Source organism: Hylobates moloch, unplaced genomic scaffold (genome assembly GCF_009828535.3).
Source record: "Hylobates moloch isolate HMO894 unplaced genomic scaffold, HMol_V3 SCAFFOLD_16, whole genome shotgun sequence".
NCBI lineage: Eukaryota > Metazoa > Chordata > Mammalia > Primates > Hylobatidae > Hylobates > Hylobates moloch.
Genome location: NW_026652291.1, coordinates 42,037,390 through 42,058,955, shown reverse-complemented (window position 1 = coordinate 42,058,955; position 21,566 = coordinate 42,037,390). Strand labels below are relative to the sequence as shown.

Here is a 21,566-nt window from a genome sequence, read left to right as displayed (position 1 = left end):
ATTAATTCCATTAAACCATGTTGCGTCTGGTGTTGCATACGACTTTTTTTTTTTTTAACTGCTGGTTTTTTTTTTGGTTTTTTTTTGGAATTAACAATGCCAGTTTTGTTTTTGTTTTTTTACAAAGTTACCGAGATGACAATATCCACAATTAGCTGACTCTTACGTACACACTGTGACCTGATCATCCTGAAAAACTTTATGGGGGAGAAAGGTCAGCAGCTCTTTTTTCTTTTTCTTAAAAATAATAAAACTGCATATTCTACTTTATATTTAAATGTACGGAAGAAAATATACAAGCCCATATTTATATTGTATTTCTATTAAGAGCAACAATAGTTCATATGTTCATGTTTGCTACTATCACAATTCAACACATGAACACAGAATCAGCTCTATACTGTGAATACTGCTGGAAGTGATGGTTTAGGATTACCAACTCACTGCTGCCACGTCCATAACAAGCAAAAGCATCCTGGAAATAAACCTCCAAACACATATCTTTCAGTACATAATAATGCAACTGCATTAGGTAAGTACATACTGTACACAAGTTTTATCAGCAGTCTACCTACCCAAGATGTAAGATTCTTCATTTAAATACAAAGCAGAGAGCCAATAAGATATATATATATATATATATATATATATATATATATATATATATATAATACAGCCCTAGATTTTGTTTTTTTTGTTCTTTTTCTTAAACAATTTGGTCACAATGCACCTTTGATATAAAAGCATTTTTAAACTTTATTATTAATACTCAGGACATTAGGAATTTCCAGATTTTTTTCAGTAGCATTTGTAGAACCACTTTTGGTAACAAATACAGTAGTTAGGAATATGCATCCAATTCAGAATGCATAATAATGTTTATCCTGAATCCTTTCCGGCTAAAAACAGGGCTGGCGCTGTGATGAGATATAGAATGAGAATCTACAAAAAACACTGTAACATGTTTGTTTTTTCCCAGAGGCTACATCCTCTTTTGCTGGAATACTTTATAAATACATATTAAAAAGTAAGGCAACAACTCCAAACAGTCCAAGCTGTTTGCTCAACTCTTTTCCCAATTAGATTTGCAATCCCGGCGATCAATTTCATGGTTGTATTGTTTAGTGTTTTTCTTATTTCAAATGGTCCAAAAGGATGTTTTTCTCACATTTCTAAAACATCTCTGGTATGTGTGTTCAATGATATATGCAACTAATACTGGTCAGGTACTGAAGCCTGTGATGTCCCAGTGCCTGTTTTCAAAGGATTCAAGACATTGATTTGGATTCACCATAAACTGATGCATGAATCCAATATTCCCTTCCCTACTATGTTTATCACCTCTTCTCTTTTAACTCCTAATTTTAAAACTAAAGGAGTACCAGGACTACCTGGTTACTGGAAAGATGTTCACCCCAGTAAACAAAACTCTTATCAGGAACTTTTATAATTCATGACCCCATTCCACGTGGACATTCAACTCGGGAAGATGTGCAAAAGAAAAAGATGTCAAATTACAGTCAAGTTATCCAGAGGAGGATGTTATACAAACTTATAAGGAAATGACAGTCTTTTTTTCTTCCTTTACTATAAATACATTTAACAGCTTAGCAGAAAGACAAGCTAAATTTAAGATTGTTCACATTTGAAAATTGTATCATACTCTCTGCTAGTGATAAATAAGGAACTCCCGATAATGGAATTTTAACATAGCAATTTCATCAACAGATCTTTGAAGACCGATTTTTTTTTTAAAAGAGGGTTAGAACAATGATTATGTTTGCAAAGTTCTGAGAAGTCCATCTACTGTCCAAACTTTGGATTGAAGTCCTTATTTTGTTTTTTCCTTTACTTAGAGACAGGTATATACAGTGCTGTTGTAATAATGAAACAAATGTGAAATCTACTGTAAAGTTGCACAATACAGAAAACTGTTGCTCCATCTTCTACTACATAAATGTGTGACTCCACAGGTTAGTAATGTTGTTGTCATTGTTTTTGTTAAGTTGGAATTATTCCATCACGTCTAAGACCTCTCTTTAACTCCAGGTCCTCCAATTTTTTCCACAATTCTTCACGCTCCTTTTCTTTCTTTTTCTCACTGAGGAAGAAATAGAATACAATGTGAACAGCTGAGGTTTAATTTAATGAGATTATGCAACAATGAATATTTTACAATTTCACCTTGACACTCCTTTATACTTAGCTTAATTCAGAAAATTAAAATTACTAAGAAACAAAAATGGGAATGACTTATATGCATCAGTTATTGTAAAATCAAGGGCATATTAGTGATCTTCACTTGCAGCTTAGTAAGAATCTTAACTTTTCTTTATCTCCAAATAGTTTCTCAAAAAGGATGCTGGAGATGACACTGATACAGAGAATACAGTAGGTCAAGAAAATATATCTGCTCCTTTATTCATATCTATTTTTCCTACCTCATGTATATTTAAATTCTTCAGCAGTTTAGAAGAAACTGAAAACTTGTGATTTCACTTTTAATGATCTGAAAAGAACTTGGTTGATATTATTATGTAGTAAATTTTAATGCATCAAAGCCTTCAAATTGGGCTCAATATCAATTTCAGTGATTTTAAATTTAGTGATTTTGAGACTTTGAGATTTCACTATTTGGTAAAACTTCCCCCAAAAATTGGATGTCCAAATTAGAATCGACAAACTTTATTTTGCCAAGGACATTTTAAAATTACATTTTTACAAAAAAAGGATTTTTAACATCAACCAAGTAGGAAGTACATGATGCAGGAATATAAGACTATATTATAAGTTAAATAAATTCACATTTATTAAAAATAATTCACTACACTGTCTCTGGTTTTTCCATGTTGCAGCGAACCAATAAAAAGCAGACCCAGGCTGGGCGCAGTGGTTCACGTCTGTAATTCTAGCACTTTGGGAGGCCGAGGTGGGTGGATCACCGGTGAGACCCCGTCTCTACTAAAAATACAAAAATTAGCCGGGCACAGTGGCGTGTGCCTGTAGTCCCAGCTACTTGGGAGGCTGAGGTAGGAGAATTGCTTGAACCCGGGAGGCAGAGATTGTGGCGGGCGGAGATTGCAGCGAGCCGAGATCATACCACTGCCCTCCAGCCTGGGGGACAGAGCAAGACTCCGTCTCCAAAAAAAAAAAAAAAAAAGGCAGATCCAGATTAACATTCATAAATCCAGGAATTCAGATAATTCCTGAAAATGGGGGCTCCACCATCTCAGGCATGGGGATATAATCCATGCCCTACCTCACTTAACAAGGATTAAAACTTCAGCCACAGTACAATTTCTATGCAGGGAAATCCACATGGGTTGAGTGACATTTGTATGTAATTCCAATGCCTCATTTTTTTAAAACATTATAACCAATGTTTTTTAAAAGTTATATTAATAGCTAGAGCAATAGAGATTAATCTTCATCCCCTCCAACTCCCAAAAAACTCAAGAAAAACCTAAGTAATTTTATACTCTTATTCCACTAGAGACTTGAGGAAATGTTGAATTATAATGCCATAATTGTCTGGTATTAACTAGAAATGTTTAAGACCATATGGGAGCACAAACCAGTGGAACTCTTTACAATAAATGCTTATGGCTTAGTAAAGCCATATGGTAATTAATATCATGATCTAATAGGTAATATTTTCATAACTTAGGTCTTGTTTACCATAATTAGTTTCAGCTATCTCAAATACAAATCTGCACAATATAAATTTCAGTAAGCAGACTAGTTTTCATATAATTACCTATTTGTTCATTTTGACCCTGAAAAAATTGCACTTATAGGACAATAAGGGCAAGATTAGATAATCCTCCAATCTTCTTCTGGTTTTTTTTGTTTTTGCTTTTGTTTTTTTCTTAGAGTCAGGGTCTTATTCTGTCACTCAGGCTAAAGTGCAGTGGCACAATCATAGCTCACTGTAGCCTCAACCACCTGGGCTCAAGCAATCCTCTTGCCTCAGCCTCCTGAGTGGCTGGGACTACAGTGTGCAGCACCACTCCTGGTGCATTCCAGATTCTAAATATAATCAAGCTGTTTGACAAATTATCACTTTTTGTTTCTCAGTACAGTCTGGGGATAATTATGAGGTCTAAATAAATGTTAGCAAAGAACACAATTTGGGTATATATAAATCAAATCTATAGATCCTGCTGACTTTCGATGAATATGACTTTTTATTTGGAGAGAGAAGGGGATGGTAAACAAGGGCTTGGAATTCTACTCAACTAAAAAACATTTCAATGTATTTCAGGTTCACATTGCCCTAATTTGCCGTTTTAACCCATTTATGCCAGAGGTTGCAAAATTTTTTTGTGAAAAATCAGACCTTGGCAATGACCTTGAGCAATGGGATAAAAATAACTCCCACAAGCTTAGCGTTCCAATAATGGAACACTAGGCATAAATTGGTTAATTAAGTGTAGACATCATTAAAACATTCCTCATCTTGTTACTAAAGTGTTTCATGCTTTTGATAAAGAGATTTATGGCACTCGATGCAATTTATCCTGTGGGGCTTTTCTTCCAACTGAGCATTATGCTCAGTTATCACACAGCTTTCATACTGACAACTTTATCTTTAAAAATTCTAAATATTGCTGATATAGTTATTGTCACCCCCAATCTTTCCCACTTTTCTCTCTCCCTGTAGGTGGAAATTTTAACGCTTAACCACACTGTCATGCAGGGGATATTGTCAAATTCTCTTCTAATTTCAATTTTACATAGCACTAATGTTGGCATATGTATCTAACAGTGTTACGTACTTATTCCACCCACCATTTTCAGATTTGTAATATTTCAAAATTTGATCTGAACTGAAACCATTAACTTCTTGCCCTCCTGAAGTAAAATTGTCCATTCAGTTATTCTCTGACAGTACCAACTAAATTTCTTCATTCCCTTGTCCTATTCCCACACCTATGGAGAAACCAATGTTTCCATCTGTCAGTACACCCTTCTATTGCTCATTTGACAAATTATTATCCTTGCTTTTAAAAACCTATTTTCTCTTTTTTTTTTTTTTTTTTTTGAGACAGAGTCTCGCTCTGTCGCCCAGGCTGGAGTGCAGTGGTGCAATCTCGGCTCACTGCAAGCTCTGCCTCCTGGGTTCACGCCATTCTCCTGCCTCAGCCTCCCGAGTAGCTGGGACTACCAGCGCCCGCCACCACGCCTGGCTAATTTTTTGTAGTTTTAGCAGAGATGGGGTTTCACCATGTTAGCCAGGATAGTCTCAATCTCCTGACCTCGTGATCCGCCCATCTCAGCCTCCCAAAGAGCTGGGATTGCTCTTGTTGCCCAGGCTGGAGTACAATGATGCAAACTCTGCTAAAGGCAACCTCCCCTTCCCGGGTTCAAGTGATTCTCCTGCCTCAGCCCCCCGAATAGCTGGGATTACAGGCATGTGCCTCCACGCCCGGCTAATTTTGTATTTTTTAGTAGAGATGGGGTTTCTCCATGTTGGTCAGGCTGGTTGCAAACTCCCAACCTCAGGTGATCCGCCTGCCAAGGCCTCCCAAAGTGCTGGGATTACAGGCGTGAGCCACTACGCCTGGCCCCCATTTTCTCATTAAGAAAGTACACTCATTATAAATAACTGTAATATGCCAGAATATCACAATCAACCTCATAGTTTTATCTATTCCTTGTCCCCTTAGTTAATTCTCATCTTTTTCAAGGGTTTAGTCTATTTAGTTTAGATAATAATCAGAAAATAGTTTTATTATTGAAGTTCACTAAATACAAACCAAATAATTTGAGTAGAAATAAGTTCTTCAATATTCTCTTTTTTTTTTTTTTTTTTCTTGAGACAGAGTCTCACTCCAATATCCAAGCTGGAGGACAGTGGCGTGATCTTAGCTCACTGCAACCTCCACCTCCCAGGTTCAAGTGACCCTCCCAACTCAGTCTCCCTAGTAGCTGGGACCACAAGCGTATGCCACAGTGCCTGGCTAATTTTTATATTTTTAGTAGAGACGGGGTTTCACCATGTTGGCCAGGATGGTCTCGAACTCCTGACCTCAGATGATCCGCCCACCTCAGCCTCCCAAAGTGCTGGGATTACAGGTGTGAGCTACTGTGCCTGGCCAAGTTCTTCAATATTCTTGATGAGATTCTACAGATTTAATCCTGGTTCAACTAGGATAATAATAATGAGCTTTCAGAGAAGATGTTATGCACAATGCACCTTTAATGGTGCACCACAGTATTAAAATGTACCCTTGGCCCTTTTTTAAGTAACATCCTTTAAAGATTTTAAGTTTGGGGCAAGAAGGGTTATTATAAATTTATAATTTGCAACAATCGCTAATATAATGAATTAAAAGTTGTTTAAGGCTGGGCGAGGTGGCTTACGCCTGTAATCCCAGCACTTTGGGAGGCCGAGGCGGGTGGATCATGAGGTCAGGAGATCGAGACCATCGTGACTAACACAGTGAAACCCTGTCTCTAGTAATAATATAAAAAATTAGCCGGGCGTGATGGCAGGCGCCTGTAGTCCCAGGTACTCAAGAGGCTGAGGCAGGAGAATGGCATGAACCCGGGAGGTGGAGCTTGCAGTGAGCCGAGATCACGCCACTGCACTCCAGCCTGGGCAACAGAGCGAGACTCTATCTCAAAAAAAAAAAAGTTGTTTAAACTGTGAGTATGGAATAACATATCCCATAATTGATAATAATCCCAATATTCTGGGTAAAAAACTCAGCCTCTTCAGAGATTCTCAGCTAAATACTCACCACATTCCATAATTAAGTTGGTTTTCATAAACCACATCGCTGGTAACTTAAAATAAAAAAATCATTGCGATGGTCCCTCTGCCATCAAGCCTTTCCCCTCATTGCTCTTTTTATCAATAAAATGCAAGTGACAGACTAAAAATGAGACAAAGCAAAGCACCAAGGGAACCAGAGAGGTTCAGCAAGACCCTGGGTATGAACACTCACACACATCTCTGAGTCCTCTAAGGTCCACAGTTTTATGATATACAAAGCTGACATCTGCTTATGGGTCATCAAAGCCAAATCACAGGCTCAACTACTAAGAGCTCTCTAGATTTCCATAATCTCCCCAAGTACATCTTTTGGAAAGTAGAATGCATTGGACAAGAGTTTTACTAAGCCATAAGCATTTATCGTAAAGAGTTCCACTGGTTTGTTCTCCCATATGGTCTCAAACATTTCTGGTTAATACCAGACTATTAACCTTCATGTTCTTTTCACTGATCTTTAAATTGTAATAAATTTGTTGGGTTCTAGTAAGTCCTGGGCCCAAGAGCTAGATAAATGATGCCTCATTTCCCCCGCTATTGGAGTGAAGTACAAGATCTGCCCAATTATACTTCAAGTAAGCTCAGAGTGGGAGTGAATCCCAGAGAGCAAACTACCTGATGGTCCCTTTAAGTGAACCTAAAATACCAGTTATATGCTGGGCTCTTAACCCTGAGGCAGAACTGAAATATTATTAAAGAAAGGAAAGAAAGCGGGCTTTATCAAAATGACAGTGTCACAAAGCTTTGTTACTCAGTGGCACAGTAATAAAGACACAGTTAATAAGCGTGCAAAAATGAAGATATAAATACAGTCATGTGCCGAATAACAACATTTCGGTCAACACAGACCACATATACCATGGTGGTCCCATAAAATTTTAACAGGGTTGAAAAAGGCCTACTGCCTAGTGATTTGTGTTACAATTGGCTACGGTATTCACCACGGTAACACGCTGTACAGGTTTGTAGCCTGGGAAGAACAGGCAATACCACATAGCTCAGGTGTGTCATAGTAGGCTATACCATCTAGGTTTGTGTAATTACTGTACACTTATGATGTTCACACAATACAATTGCCTAAGGATGCATTTCTCAGAACATATACTGGTTGTTAAGCAATGCATGACTGTAAACAAAATTGTGCTGCTTAAGATTTGGGGTACAATTAGGCAACTTCAGCAAAGAGCAAGGAAAAAACTCAATAATTTTATGCACAGCTGACAAAAAAGCTTTAAAAAGTTACCGCTGACGATCTGACTTGTATGTGGCTGTCAGCTCGTCAAACATGGTGCTGTTCATTTCCATAAATGCCTTCAACACATTGTACACCAACGCTACAATAGCCCTGGAAAGCACAGAAAAAAGGGAGCGTGTTAGTTAGTCTTATAAAATGGGATACTGAATGAAGAAAGCAAAAGCACAACTTTTGTCTGAATGATTTCTCGTACTGCACATTGTCTGTATCCTTTTTTAGTTGGAACAACTGAAAATGACCTACAGTTCATTTCCAAATCAAGAGATTTCAAGGCAAGATAATTCTCTGAGGGGTGGTAGAACTAGAAAAAAAAAATCTAACTTTGCCCTTCTAATTTTTTTTTTTTTTGCGACAGAGTTTCGCTCTTGTTGCCCAGGCTGGAGTGCAATGGCACCATCTTGGTTCACCGCAACTGCAACCTCCTGGGTTCAAGCAATTCTCCTGCCTCAGTCTCCTGGGTAGCTGGGATTACAGAAGCAAGCCACCACGCCTGGCTAATTTTGTATTTTTAGTAGAGACGAGGTTTCTCCATGTTGGTCAGGCTGTTCTCGAACTCCCAACCTCAGGTGATCCGCCTGCCTCGGCCTCCCAAAGTGATGGGATTATAGGTGTGAACCACCACACCCGGCCTGCCCTTCTAATTATTGGCACCCAGAATAGAGCTGCCTGTGGGCATTTGATAATTTCATTTAATAAAAAGGCAAGTATAATAGTATAGCAACTTCACCCTAAAATAAGCATCTGTGATAGCACTAACCTTAGACACCTGAATTTGCATAGAATTCTATTTTCTAAATAACACATAATTCATCAAAATCAGAAGCTACTTCCATAGAAACAAATGTTAGATATATATATGTGTATATATATAAATTATTCTTATCCAAAGAAATGAAATCAAGCCCTCATGTAGGTTGGGTGGTTCAATATGAATTAATTGTCTAGCTCTTGATCTGCACCAGTCTTGCTGACCCAAAATATATGCTGATAAGATAACTGGCAACCTAGAATGGTTGCTATTAGCTATGGGACACTATACAGCTAAACAGCCAAAATGGTAAAATGGTAGCCCATGCTTGACAAGAATTAGCTCTTGGGCAATGTGAGGACAAGGTTATGATAGGCTTGATAGCTTCAGACTAGAGTCTAAATAGCTTTTCCTTTTGCAAAAATATCCGTTGCTTCCGTTCTGCAACAAACATGCTCCTGATACCACTGAAAAATGCATTGGTAAAAATTAGCCATATATTAAATAAACCATGAGTCTGATGTTTCCAAAACATTTACAAGAAAGTACACTTGCTGTGTAGCTTCTGCCTTGTGCCATTAAAAGGAAAATTTAAGTTCTTTTCTGTTAAGGTTCCAGAATGACCTTCCACCCAAGGGCAGTGGTGGGAAAGCACCAAATGTAGTATACTGAGTAGTTACAGACACTTGCTAGAACCATTCTCTAGGTCCTCAAGAGACTATCTGTATAAAGGGACTTAACTGTTTATCAGCTCCTTATTTTTACAAGTTCTATTAATATAATTAGGCAAATTTGAAAAATGAGAAATGTGATATTTTATAATTACATGCAAAATTTTTAAAGATAAACACTATGAATATACTGAATTGTATCTCCCAATTTTTAAATGCCACATTAAATTTTCCTTCTATTCTACAGAGAAAAATCTAAAGGCATTCAAATTCAGAATGCTTTAACTTTCATAGAGCTAGATGTTAAACTTCCCTTCATGATTTTAAACTTCTTCCTTTCCAAGAGATACACATAGCGACTGAGTTGGCTGTTAAGAAATAGATCACACTAAAATGCAAACCTAGTCAGACCACTTCCCCACTTACAACCCTTCAGTACTTCCTCATCACCTACTTGCTGAAGGCTCACACGAGTCCCACAATCTTTTCTAGCCACATCCTCTAGCACCCTCCCCAAAAGACCTTGTGCCTCAGCCCTCCCAAACTCACAGGTCTCAGAAACTGACAGCTGCTTTTTACATCTTTGTGCCTTTTAACGTGATGGATCGACCCACTGTCTGAAAGGGCTCTCCCCATGCCATCCACCTGCCAAATTCCTTTCAGATACAGTCTAAGCATGGCCATGCTGTCAGTATCTACACACCTCTCCTCTCAGCTGCAGTGCCTCCCCAAAAGATCTGCTACCTTCATAGATCAAGAAGCCTGTCTAGTAAGCAGATATTTTAACTGGTATTTTGTTAAAGTATCTGTTTATTTTCTCCAGTCAGTGAATCCCCAGAAGGTAAGGATTTTATCTTTTCACATACGTCTTCAGCAACAAGGACAGCATCTGGCACATAATAAGGCTGAAGGGAAAGAAAGAGAGGAAGGGAGGAAGAGAACGGAGGAAAGAAACTGAAAACCTACGGATTCCAATGTTCTTTTGAAATCCTATAAAGGCTGGAAAACATGATGGGAAGGATGACGTTAGAGTTTTCTTCTATCAAACTCATGATGTATTCATTATTCCAATAATAGAGTGCTCTTTCTGCCACCTTTGGGAAAAGAAAAATAAAATGTTAAGAGAGAGAAAAAGACAAAGATAAAACAAAATTATAAATCTTTCCAAACAAAAGTATTTTAAAAGGCTATTTTTAAATCATTCAATTAAAAGTAAAATTAAATATTAATCACATTTTCATTTTTTTTTTTGAGATGGGAGTCTCGCTAGTGGCGCGATCTCGGCTCTCTGCAACCTCCACCTCTCGGGTTCAAGAGATTCTCCTGCCTCAGCCTCCCGAGTAGCTGGGATTACAGGCACACACCACTACGCCTAGCTAATTTTTGTATTTTTAGTAGAGATGGGGTTTTACCACGTTGGCCAGGATGGTCTCGATCTCCTGACCTCGCGATCCACCCACCTCAGTCTCCCAAAGTGTTAGGATTACAGGCGTGGAACCACCGCACCTGGCCCACATTTTAAATGTTTGTGGATTTTAAATCTCTTAGAAAATTCCAAAGTGGGCCAGGCACGGTGGCTCACACCTGTAATCCCAGCACTTTGGGAGGCCAAGGCAGGCAGATCACTTGAGCCCAAGAGTCTGAGACCAGCCTGGGTAACATGGGAAGACCTCACCTCTACAAAAACACAAAAATTAGCCGGGATTGGTGGCATGTGCCTATAGTCCCACCTACTTGGGAGGTTGAGCTGGGAAGACTGCTTGAGCCTGGGAGGTGGAGGTTGCAGTGAGTGGAGACCATGCCACTGAACTCCAGCTTGGGTGACAGAGCAAGACCATGTCTTCTCCTCCCACTAAAAAAAGTCCAGAGTGGTTCAAGTGGTTCATCGACTCAGGGAAGGAAAAGAAGTTTTCCTGTTAATTTATATTCTTCTCTAATTCTGCCCATGTCATCTGATTCCACACTTTCCTGACATCACTTTAGCACATCTCACCAGTCCCCTTTCTTATGTTTTTCATCACATACACTTAGATCGAACCCAGTGCCCAGCATATGGTTAGCATTCAGTCACAGCTACTGAGGAACACCCACATTTGCCCATCCCTGTAGAGCGGCCAATATTTACTAAGTACCTCCTATGGGCAGGCACTGTGCCCACACAGCAAGTAGAATGTATCATCCTTACCACCATCCCAGAAGGAGATACTATTGTGCTCATTTTACAGATGAGGACACAGAGATTCAGGGAGACTGAGTAATGTAGGCAAGGTTACACTGACAATAAATGGTAAAGACTGGGCCTCACTTCTAGGGCTTCTTCCAGAGTTTGTTTCTGGTCCCTTCCTGTGCAAGCCAGAAGATGTCTGCTCAGTTTCTGGTCTCAGGGACACTGGCTGCACCTACCCTCTCTGCTCTCTTAGATCCCTTTTCTCTGCCCACCATGCTATCAGCAGGCTCTAATTTGGTCTGCTGGGCCTGATTGGCTCATCTTGGATTTCATGAATTCAAAGGAACATCTCAAAAACAAAACCTAAAATCTCTAAAAAGGGTAGTTACAGGGGAAAAGGGAAAAAGAGGTGGCTTCCTTCATTTATACAGATTAAGAAGCTGTGTTTTAGAAGAGAACAAAATGGTATAAGATGTATCTAGCGAAAGACACTGAGAAATCAGAATTTTTCCATTTACATTATTCAGCTTGGTTCAAAAAACAAAACAAAACAAAACCCTGGGACTCATTAGGCACTAGACCCTGAGAGTACAAAGAAAACAATCATTACTGTATGTTCACTATATGCCAGGCACTGTGCTAAGTGTCCCACATATATAATATCTCATTTCCTCACAACCAACAGAGTTGGTACCATTACTTTTCTATTTTGTGGATGAAGAATCTGAGACTCAGAGAGAGAAGCCATTGGCTCAAGGTCACATGGCTAGGAAGTGGCAGATTCCAAAGTCTCTATTCTTAACCTCTTTACTCTGTTATCCCTAAAGAGTTCACACACTGGTGGGAGAAGGGGCATCTACAAGCCTATCCAATGTAAACTGTGACAGATGCTATATCAGATACATGAATAAAGTGTCAGGGGAAGGTGGGGAAAAGAGTAGAATCAACAATCCAGATGACTTGGGAAACAGAAGGGTGGCAGAAATGTAACATAGGTGGGGCTGGGTGTGGTGGCTCACGCCTGTAATCTAAGCACTTTGGGAGGCCAAGGTGGGTGGATCATTTGAGGTCAGAAGTTCGAGACCAGTCTGGCCAACATGGTAAAAACCCCCATCTCTACTAAAAACATAAAAATTAGCTGGCCATGGTGGGGCGTGCCTGTGGTCCCAGCTACTTGGGAGGCTGAGGCACAAGAATCACTTGAACCCGGGAGGCAGATGCTGCAGTGAACTGTGACTGTACCACTGCACTGCAGCCTGGGCAACAAAGCAAGACTCCATCTCAAAAAAAAAAAAAAAAAGAAGAAGAAAGAAATGTAACATAGGCAAGTGGCATTTAAGCTGGGCTTCGAAGGATGAAGGAAAGCGCATTCCAGGTAGAGGGCATTAAGGAAACTAGGGCAGAGGCATGGACAAGGACAATGTGTTTGGGAATCATCAAAGCAAATGAGGTAGCTGCCACAGATAAAGCAGGAGGCAAGGAGAGGGAGAAAAAAGGAGTAAGAATGAGGCTGTTCTGAACATTCTAACTGGTTGGAGGAAAATCCTAGGTGCCTCCTTCTTTACTGGCATCCTCCCGTGGTCTCTTTGGACGTTCCTCCAGAGTCCAATATTTACCTGCCATTTAACTCGAACAACTTCCTTAATCTCTTATATATCCATTTTAATATGTAAACCCACTAATAAAAGTATGTATCCAGCCCCTTAAAGAGGAAAGGTATTGTTTATGCAAAGTTAAAAATTACTGTGTCTGACAATAGGACAGAGCCACTACTTTCCTGGGATCCATTGTCCTTCTGCACACACAGAGGCAGTGTCACCAGTGTGCAGACCTCAGATCCTAATGCCATACCTGAGGCAAACAATGATAAGTGTCTGGCTACATAGGGCGGCCACTTAATAAATGGATGAACCAGTAAATTCATTAATAAATGTTTGTGGATGAACCAGCAAACATTTATTAATGAACACTTAATAAATAAAGAAGAACCTCTATCCTTTGTCTGCAATTTTACTTCTGCCAAATAATTTAAAATCCTTTTTTCTTTCTTCTACAAATTGAATTGTGTCCCCTCCACAATTCATATGTTGAAGTCCTAATCCCCAACATGACCATATTTGGACACAAGCCTTTTAGGAGGTAATTAAGGTTACATGAGCTCATAAGGGTGGGGTCCTAACCAGATAATACAGGGGCCTTATAAGAAGAGGAAGAGAGTGAGATTGCCTCTCTCTGTATGCATATGCCAGGAAAGGCCACGTGAGCATACAGCAAGAAGGCCATCTGCATGCCAGAAAGCAGGATCTCACCAGAAACCAACCATGCTGTCATCCTGATCTCAAACTTCTGGCCTCCAGGGCTATGAGAAAATAAATGTCATTTAAGTCACCAGTCTATGGTGCTATGTTATGGCAGCCTGAGCTGACCAAGACATGGCCTCTCTTTTCTAAGCTTCTGAGTATCACTTAGGCCTATCTGGTGATGCTCTTTTTTTTTTTTTCTTTCTTTTTTTTTTTTTTTAGATGGAGTTTCGCTCTTGTTGCCCAGGCTGGAGTACAATGGCGCGATCTCAGCTCACTGCAATCTCCGCCTTCCGGTTTCAAGCGATTCTCCTGCCTCAGCTTCCCGAGTAGTTGGGATTAAAGGCACCTGCCACTACGTCCAGCTAATTTTTGTATTTTTAATAAAGACGGGGTTTCACCATGTTGGCCAGGCTGGTTGCAAACTCCTGACCTCATGATCCACCCGCCTCGGCCTCCCAAAGTGCTGGGATCACAGGCATGAGCCACTGCGCCCAGCTGGTGATGCTCATTTTTAAAAAGATACTTGTTCCTTGACCTCCATAATGCCAAACATCCTGCTGAAAACTAAAAAAATAAGGTAAACAATCCAGATGTGTGAGCACTAAAGGCCCTGGGTGGTATCAAAATATCAATATACTGTTCTGTAATTTTTCCATTTTTACTCAGGCTTGTCATGGTTTCTATCTTCTTTTTTCTTGCTTTGTGGTACAACTGCTAGACTGCCACAAAGTCACTGCTTTAACATACTAACATGTCTTTTGGTCAGAAATCAAAACAACAGCAGCAGCTAGTGTCTCTAACTGCAGCATAGTGACAGCTTAGGGAAAAAGTCCACCATCAAAGGACACCGTTAGAGGTCTGGTTCTGTGCTAAGAACCACAGTCTGAACAATCTCTTAAAATCAATGGGCAGAGTCTAGGTTTATGAAACGGGCCTTAGGTGAGACAGCCAAAGGATCAAACCTAACATGTGCTCCCCCAGTTTACCCTTTCCCTCCTGTGTGGGTTCCACAGCACTGCAGCCATGGCCCCAAAAAAGAAAAGTGTTGCCCTGAATGGCCACGAGGAGGCAGAGCAGTGCTATGGGAAGGTCACTGGCTTTAGCAAGCAGCTACACCAAAGATCAAAATTTGACTCTACTCTCTATTAACTTGGGACCTACAGTAAATTGTTCTCCGAGCCTCATTGTTTGTTTGTTTTTTTTTCATCCAGAAAAGCTTCAGAGGATAATGGGACATTTATAAATAATGTACGTAAAGTATCTAGCGTAGTACAGAATATTAGGGTTTCTCCTTTTCCTCTTAAACATTATTTAGCATTCTCTCTTACACACTAGAGAAACCCCACCAGCCAACTTATTTAGGAATTATCTGAAATACTTTTGACCACTTTGAGCTTCAGTGTTCACATCTGTATGTCTTTAAAAAAAACATAATGCCCTCCTTGCAGGGTGTTAGGAGAATTAAAGTTACTGGAGAGAAAGCACCATTACTGTGGCTGTTAGGTAGCAAGTGCTCCGGATAAGCTGGCCACTATTAAAATTATCATCATGTGAGGAGATAGCAAATAAACAATAGGTAGCTAGGGTCCATTACATTGCTTTTGAAACAAATAAAATTTAACCAAAATAACTCATGCTCCCTGGCTCATGTCCCCTTTACTACTAACCTGAAAATGGGGGCTAGATACACACTTGGCGATTTGTTTAAACAAAGGTTCTTGGATTTTAACAAATTGTGAAGGTTCAATCACATCCAATATTTCTTCCAGTTCCCCAAGGAACATGACCTGTAAGTACAAGCAAAATACAAGATGTGAGGCACATCATGAAAAAAAATCCATAAGAACAAGGAGGATTAACGAGAGTTTGGACTATTTTAAGAAAAATTTACACATAAAACCAAACATACATGAACCAGTCATTATCCCATGTTAGAAGATGTTCGTTCCACAAACTCACCATAGGGTACTTGGAAAAATTCTACATACTTGGAAAAAATACTCTACTTGGTATATATATTACACAGAATGAGGGACACTCACACACTGCACCGGCCCCTGAGAAGCAACGGTGACCCTGTAGGGCTTTCCTCTCTATTACTAGTAATCCAGCTCTCTTTCCACAACACTTATTTTTTAAAAAAAAAAACAATGAGAAGGTGGCCCTCCTAAATGGAGGAGCAAAAGTTCAAATGTGGTCATTTGCCAAATATGTACAGCCCCACTACATGCTTAATGCTCTAGAACGCACTCATTAATACAACAAAAAGTTCAAGAAACACAAATGAGCAGACTCACCCACATGCAGGTGCCACTTTAAACCCATGAGCATGCACTGACGCATTCTCAACACACACACACACACACACACACACACACACACACACACGCTTGCTCTCTATAGAGCACAGTGAATCTTGTGAACTCAGCACCAGGTGTCGCAAGAAACAGAGTTTTTAGATCACAGTATGGAGCCAAATCTGCAGTAGAGTCAATTATTTAAAATATAATGGGAAAATGACAGATAAATAAAAACCAGTCTATGTATTTAGCTATGAAACAATAACTACTTTGAAAAAAATAAAGTGAGCAATCAAAATATGAAAAATAACAGTGCCTTCATATTTTGAGATGTATCTGGGTAGCAATACACAGTTCAATTTTATCTAACAGATTTTAAGAAATTAAATGACTTTCTGAAATTAAAATAGGGTTTGGAGAATTGAAGCTGATTTGAGAAGGAAGGCGTTTCTGCTAAAAGTAAAATATAGTAGACCCTTGCCATTTGTTAATATGTATATGGAATTTCTCCCAAAGTTTTAACCAAATATAAAACTAACAGCTGATCTTTTTTTCTGAGCCGTTTTCCACATGGTTGCTAACCTTCCAGAAGAGTGGCTGCAGATCTGGTGCTCAGTTAGGCTCAACTCCAGCTAAGAAACTCATGTACTACCCCATAACAACCTCACAAAGGAGTACATGCCTGGTGAGTTCTCAGCAAAGGTACAAATGATTGTAGGTCTGAACCCCCCAGGGTCATTTGTGAATGGTTGAAACTAAAGGTCTGTTGTCTACTCTAAGATGACACAGCAAGATCCACCTATACTATGCTTTAAAGTGAGTATTTGGGCAGGCTGCTCTAGCATCTACATACAGTGACAGCAAAACCTTCATATTATGAAGGGGGCCACTCGGAAGGGAACATCAACAAAGCTACACAACAGGACACCTGATTTGGGGTTGGCCTGGGCTTACCGAGGCTGAATAGCACAGTGAATAAAAAGCCAGGGTTTAGGAGTCAAGGAGGCAAGTTCTGGCCTAATCATCTGTACTTACTTAGTGTACTGGGGCAGGCTATTTAACCTCTCTACAGTTTCATCACTAGTAAAACAAGAGTTTTGACAGCCCTGCCTTATAGAGTTACAATGAGGTTTAAATGAGATGACGCAGTTTTGTTTTGTTTTTGAGACAGAGTTTCACTCTTGTTGCCCAGGCTGGAGTGCAATGGCACCATCTCGGCTCACTGCAGCCTCCGCCTCCCAGGTTCAAGCGATTCTCCTGCCTCAGCCTCCCGGGTAGCTGGGATTACAGGCATGCGCCACCACGCCTGGCTAATTTTGTATTTTTAGTAGAGATGGGGTTTCTCCATGTTGGTCAGGCTGGTCTCGAACTCCCGACCCCAGGTGATCCACCCACCTCGGCCTCCCAAAGTGCTGGGATTACAGGCGTGAGCCACTGCACCCAGCCCTGATGATGCAGTTTTATACATGCTTAGCCCAATCCTTGGAACTCAGCAAAATATTCAGTAAGCTATGAACACTCTCTGACAGTAAGCACTTACCTCTTTTTGACTACATGTTTTAGGCCAAAATTTCATTAACCCCCTAATAACCTAAAATGAAAAGGAGAAAAACAAATGGCATTTAATTTTTTCATATATACTTCTGGGAAAGGTAATTTTTCTTAAGTTTTTGAAATTATGGAAAAAAGACTTACTGGTTCTGTGAGTGAAGGATCTTTCTCCAGAAACTGTACTATACAATACGCCAGCTGAGTAAAAAATAAAATAAAAGGCAAAATTTTAAATTCTATACAGTAAGGGCTCAAAAGATATACTATTAAAACTTCCTAAAAGGTTTCCAGACTGGTTTTAATAACTTCACATTCAATTCATTTTAATTATCATAAAATCTACATAAAGTAAAATATGAAACTACATTTTCAAGCCAAAGACTAATATTAACATGGCTCCAGGGAACTTTTCTTTAAAAAAGAGTATTAGGACATGAAGTATGCAGCTAATGAAAAGCAGAGGTGAGACATCACACTCAGCATATTGTGGAATTATCTCACCTACATACACTTTCAGCTACATCTCAGGGGCTTCCTTTCGCTATTTGCTAACATCAACAGTACTGAGTTTTACTGTAGTTCCATAAGAGTCCTCTATGGGAAGTAAGCACTGAATAAAAACTTTGCCAATTGCCTGAAATGGCACATGCAAACTAAAGCAGTTTCACGAGGAGATAAAAGGTTGTACCTGCCAATCAGAACCTGGAGAAATGTAAGAATAGTTCTACATCTGGTACTAACACATCTAAGTAAGATTGTTTAAAATAATAATCATGAAATATGATATCCCATTTCAAAAACCAAAGGCAAGATTTGTAAAAGGGCACAGCATTAGGAGATACACCTAATGCTAAATGACGAGTTAATGGGTGCAGGAAATCAACATGGCACATGGATACATATGTAACAAACCTGCACATTGTGCACATGTACCCTAAAACCCTAAAGTATAATAAAAAAAAAAAAAAAAAAAAGATTTGTAAAAGGGCTTGTAAAGATTCTCGGACAAGAAAACCACCCTCGCAAAAGAACATTTTGATGGTGTTCTAAATTAGAAACATATGGATTAATTTTTCCTCGAAATACAGAATTTCACATTTAAAAAGGAACAGTGCTTAGAAAAATGTGTCACGTTTTTATGCAAACTCAAAACCTTCCCAATGTGGGGAAGAAGGAGTCAGAGTCTAGCAGTATTTAAAATTTTCCTATCCAAAATTTAAAATACTACTCAATAATTTATCTACCCCCTGTGACATGGTGACCATGCAAGGCAGTGTTAGCACAAAAATTAGAATGGGGACAAGACAGGGTATGCTTTTTAAAGTGAGGAAGGCTTAAAGGAAAAAAAATGTGAAAATACTGATTGATTTGTTTACTTGTGAGAGTGCTTGTGTGTAGAAGGTGATAAAGACATGGTGAGTGACCTAGAACAGGAGGCAAAAAGGGCAACTGACAGACTAACACAAAGTAGGATGGAACAAAATATTCAAGAACATTAAAACATGATTACATAGTCCAAAGATCTACATCTGCTAAGCTCCTGTGCATTTTATTATATGTAATAGGTTCAGTATGCTATTGTGTGCGCTTGGGAAAGTCATCTAAGTTCTCTGTAAAATAAAATGACCAAACAAGGGCTCCTCCCACTTTAAAAATATTTCCATGATTCTACTGTGCATAGAAAAAAATGCATACATTTTTATTTCCCTCAGGGAGTATTTTAAACTTTAATAAGTCTCTTTCCTTTAGGAACGAAGGCTACAGGCCCGGCGCCGTGGCTCACACCTCTGTGGTCCCAGCACTTTGGGAGGCCAAGGTGGGCAGGTCACGAGGTCAGAAGACCCAGACCATCTTGGCCAACATGGTGAAACCCCATCTTTACTAAAAATACAAAAATTAGCCAGGCATGGTGGTGTGCACCTGTAGTCACAGCTACTCGGGAGGCTGAGGCAGAAGAATCGCTTGAACCCGGGAGGCGGAGGCTGCAGTGAGCCAAGACTGTGCCACTGCACTCCAGCCTAGGCGACAGAGCAAGACTCCGTCTCAAAAAAAAAAAAAAAAAAAAAAATGAAGGCTATATCAGTATCAAAACAACAATGAGTTTGCAAACTTTGTATTTTGCTTCTAAAAGTAGTTGTACAAAATCCTCCTACCTGTGCATGGAAGAGTGATAAGCTCCTGACAGTGTGTAAGGGGATCAATACTTTCACCAAAAACTGTTTGTGTTCTGCCTTAAGAGGTAAAGCAAAGCCATTGATAATACTAGGGAGAAAAAAGAGACACAAATTAGCAATGTTACCACAACAAGTTAAACTGAGACAAACTGTTCTTGTGATATTAATTAAACTTAATCAGTTTGTTTGTACAAAACAACATAATACCCACCCCAGTGGCATTCAGAATTTCTTTTTTTTTTTGAGACAGAGTCATCTTGCTCTATTGCCCAGGCTGGAGTGCAGTGGCCCAATCTCACTCAGCTCACTGCAACCTTCACCTCCGGGATTCAAGCTATTCCCAAGCCTCAGCCTCCCAAGTAGCTGGGATTACAGGCACCCACCACCATGCCTGGCTAATTTTTTTGTATTTTTAGTAGAGAAGGAGTTTCACCATATTGTCCAGACTGGTCTAGAACTCTTAACTGCAAGTGATCCGCCTGCCTCGGCCTCCCAAAGTGCTGGGATAATAGGCGTGAGCCATCACACCCAGCCAGGATTTCTTAATGACTCAAGGAATACAATAAGTTGGAAGGAAATTTAAGAGAAGAAAATTTGCTTCTGATCACCCAACAAAGGCTCTTGTGCTCCTAAAATTAGTAATATGGTTTCCAAAAGCTCTTTATCAAAACCCTTTATTTTCCCTCCCGTTTCCTTCTCCAAATAATGGCCCGCCTTGCTTGCTTCCGCCTTAAATATGACCTTTTCCATTTCCAGACATCATTCTTCCTCATTCCTGAAACCTCTGCCCAGCCTAGGCAAATCACTAAGAGAAAGCCGTGTGACTCCACCTTCTTTGTCTCTTCATATTAGGAGAAAAGATTAAGTAATCATATTGTCCAGCTACATTATCCTCCCTGGGTGTAGAAACTTACACCACAGCTCTTTCCAATTCACTCCACTACTCCAGGCTGCAGCTGTTCAACGACTATACCTGGATACACAACTCCTTTGAAAATGGCAATCTTTCCAATTTATTATAAACTTGCTTTCAACAGATAAGGCAAAGGACCAGATAGCCTAAAAACTAATGAGAATAAGATGTTTTGGAGTAACTAGCCTGACCACAATTAGATGTATCATCTTTCTATTAACGAATGAACTGTTAGCTCTTTCAGTCATTCCAGTGGAACTGGCAATGCATAATCGTGGAACAAGGGGAACAGGAAATTGTGTCTTGTAGAGTCAGTTGGAAAATATGCTAACAGGCACAAATGAGAGAGACCCAATGTACATACAGCAAGAGAACTACGTCAGCATATCTTGGTGCCACCTGAAACTAATTTTTAAAATAACATTCATCTGAGATTAGCAATTACAAAAACCGTGCTCACCTTCCTAATATTTCCAGCAGTTCAGCTACACCATTGAAGTGTTCTGTTTCATAAACAAACCTGAGAGAAGAGGAGAAAGGGGAGGAGAAAGGAGGAGAGGAGGAGGAGAAGGAAGGGATAAAAAGAGGAGGAGGAGGGGCAGGAGAAGAGGAGAAGGAGGAGGAGGGGGAGGAGGAGGAGGAGAGTGGGGAAGACAGGAGGAGAGGGAGGAGAAGGGGGAAGAGAGGGGGAGGAGGAGGAGGGGGG

The 21,566-nt window shown here is 39.8% G+C and overlaps 1 protein-coding gene across 1 annotated transcript in view; it reads right to left on the bottom strand.

Moving 5' to 3' along the window:
• Window positions 1-301: 301 nt before the first annotated feature.
• PPP2R5E (protein phosphatase 2 regulatory subunit B'epsilon) overlaps window positions 302-21,566 on the bottom strand; it is a 50,633-nt gene continuing 29,368 nt past the window's right edge. The window contains exons 5-12 of the mRNA XM_058429387.1: window positions 21,321-21,380; window positions 19,927-20,035; window positions 17,918-17,971; window positions 17,763-17,813; window positions 15,590-15,709; window positions 10,419-10,546; window positions 8,022-8,123; window positions 302-2,101 (exon numbers count right to left, since the gene is read on the bottom strand). Of these exons, the coding sequence (XP_058285370.1) occupies window positions 2,002-2,101; window positions 8,022-8,123; window positions 10,419-10,546; window positions 15,590-15,709; window positions 17,763-17,813; window positions 17,918-17,971; window positions 19,927-20,035; window positions 21,321-21,380 (724 nt within the window). The 3' untranslated portion in view covers window positions 302-2,001. The remainder of the gene's footprint in view (window positions 2,102-8,021; window positions 8,124-10,418; window positions 10,547-15,589; window positions 15,710-17,762; window positions 17,814-17,917; window positions 17,972-19,926; window positions 20,036-21,320; window positions 21,381-21,566) is intronic.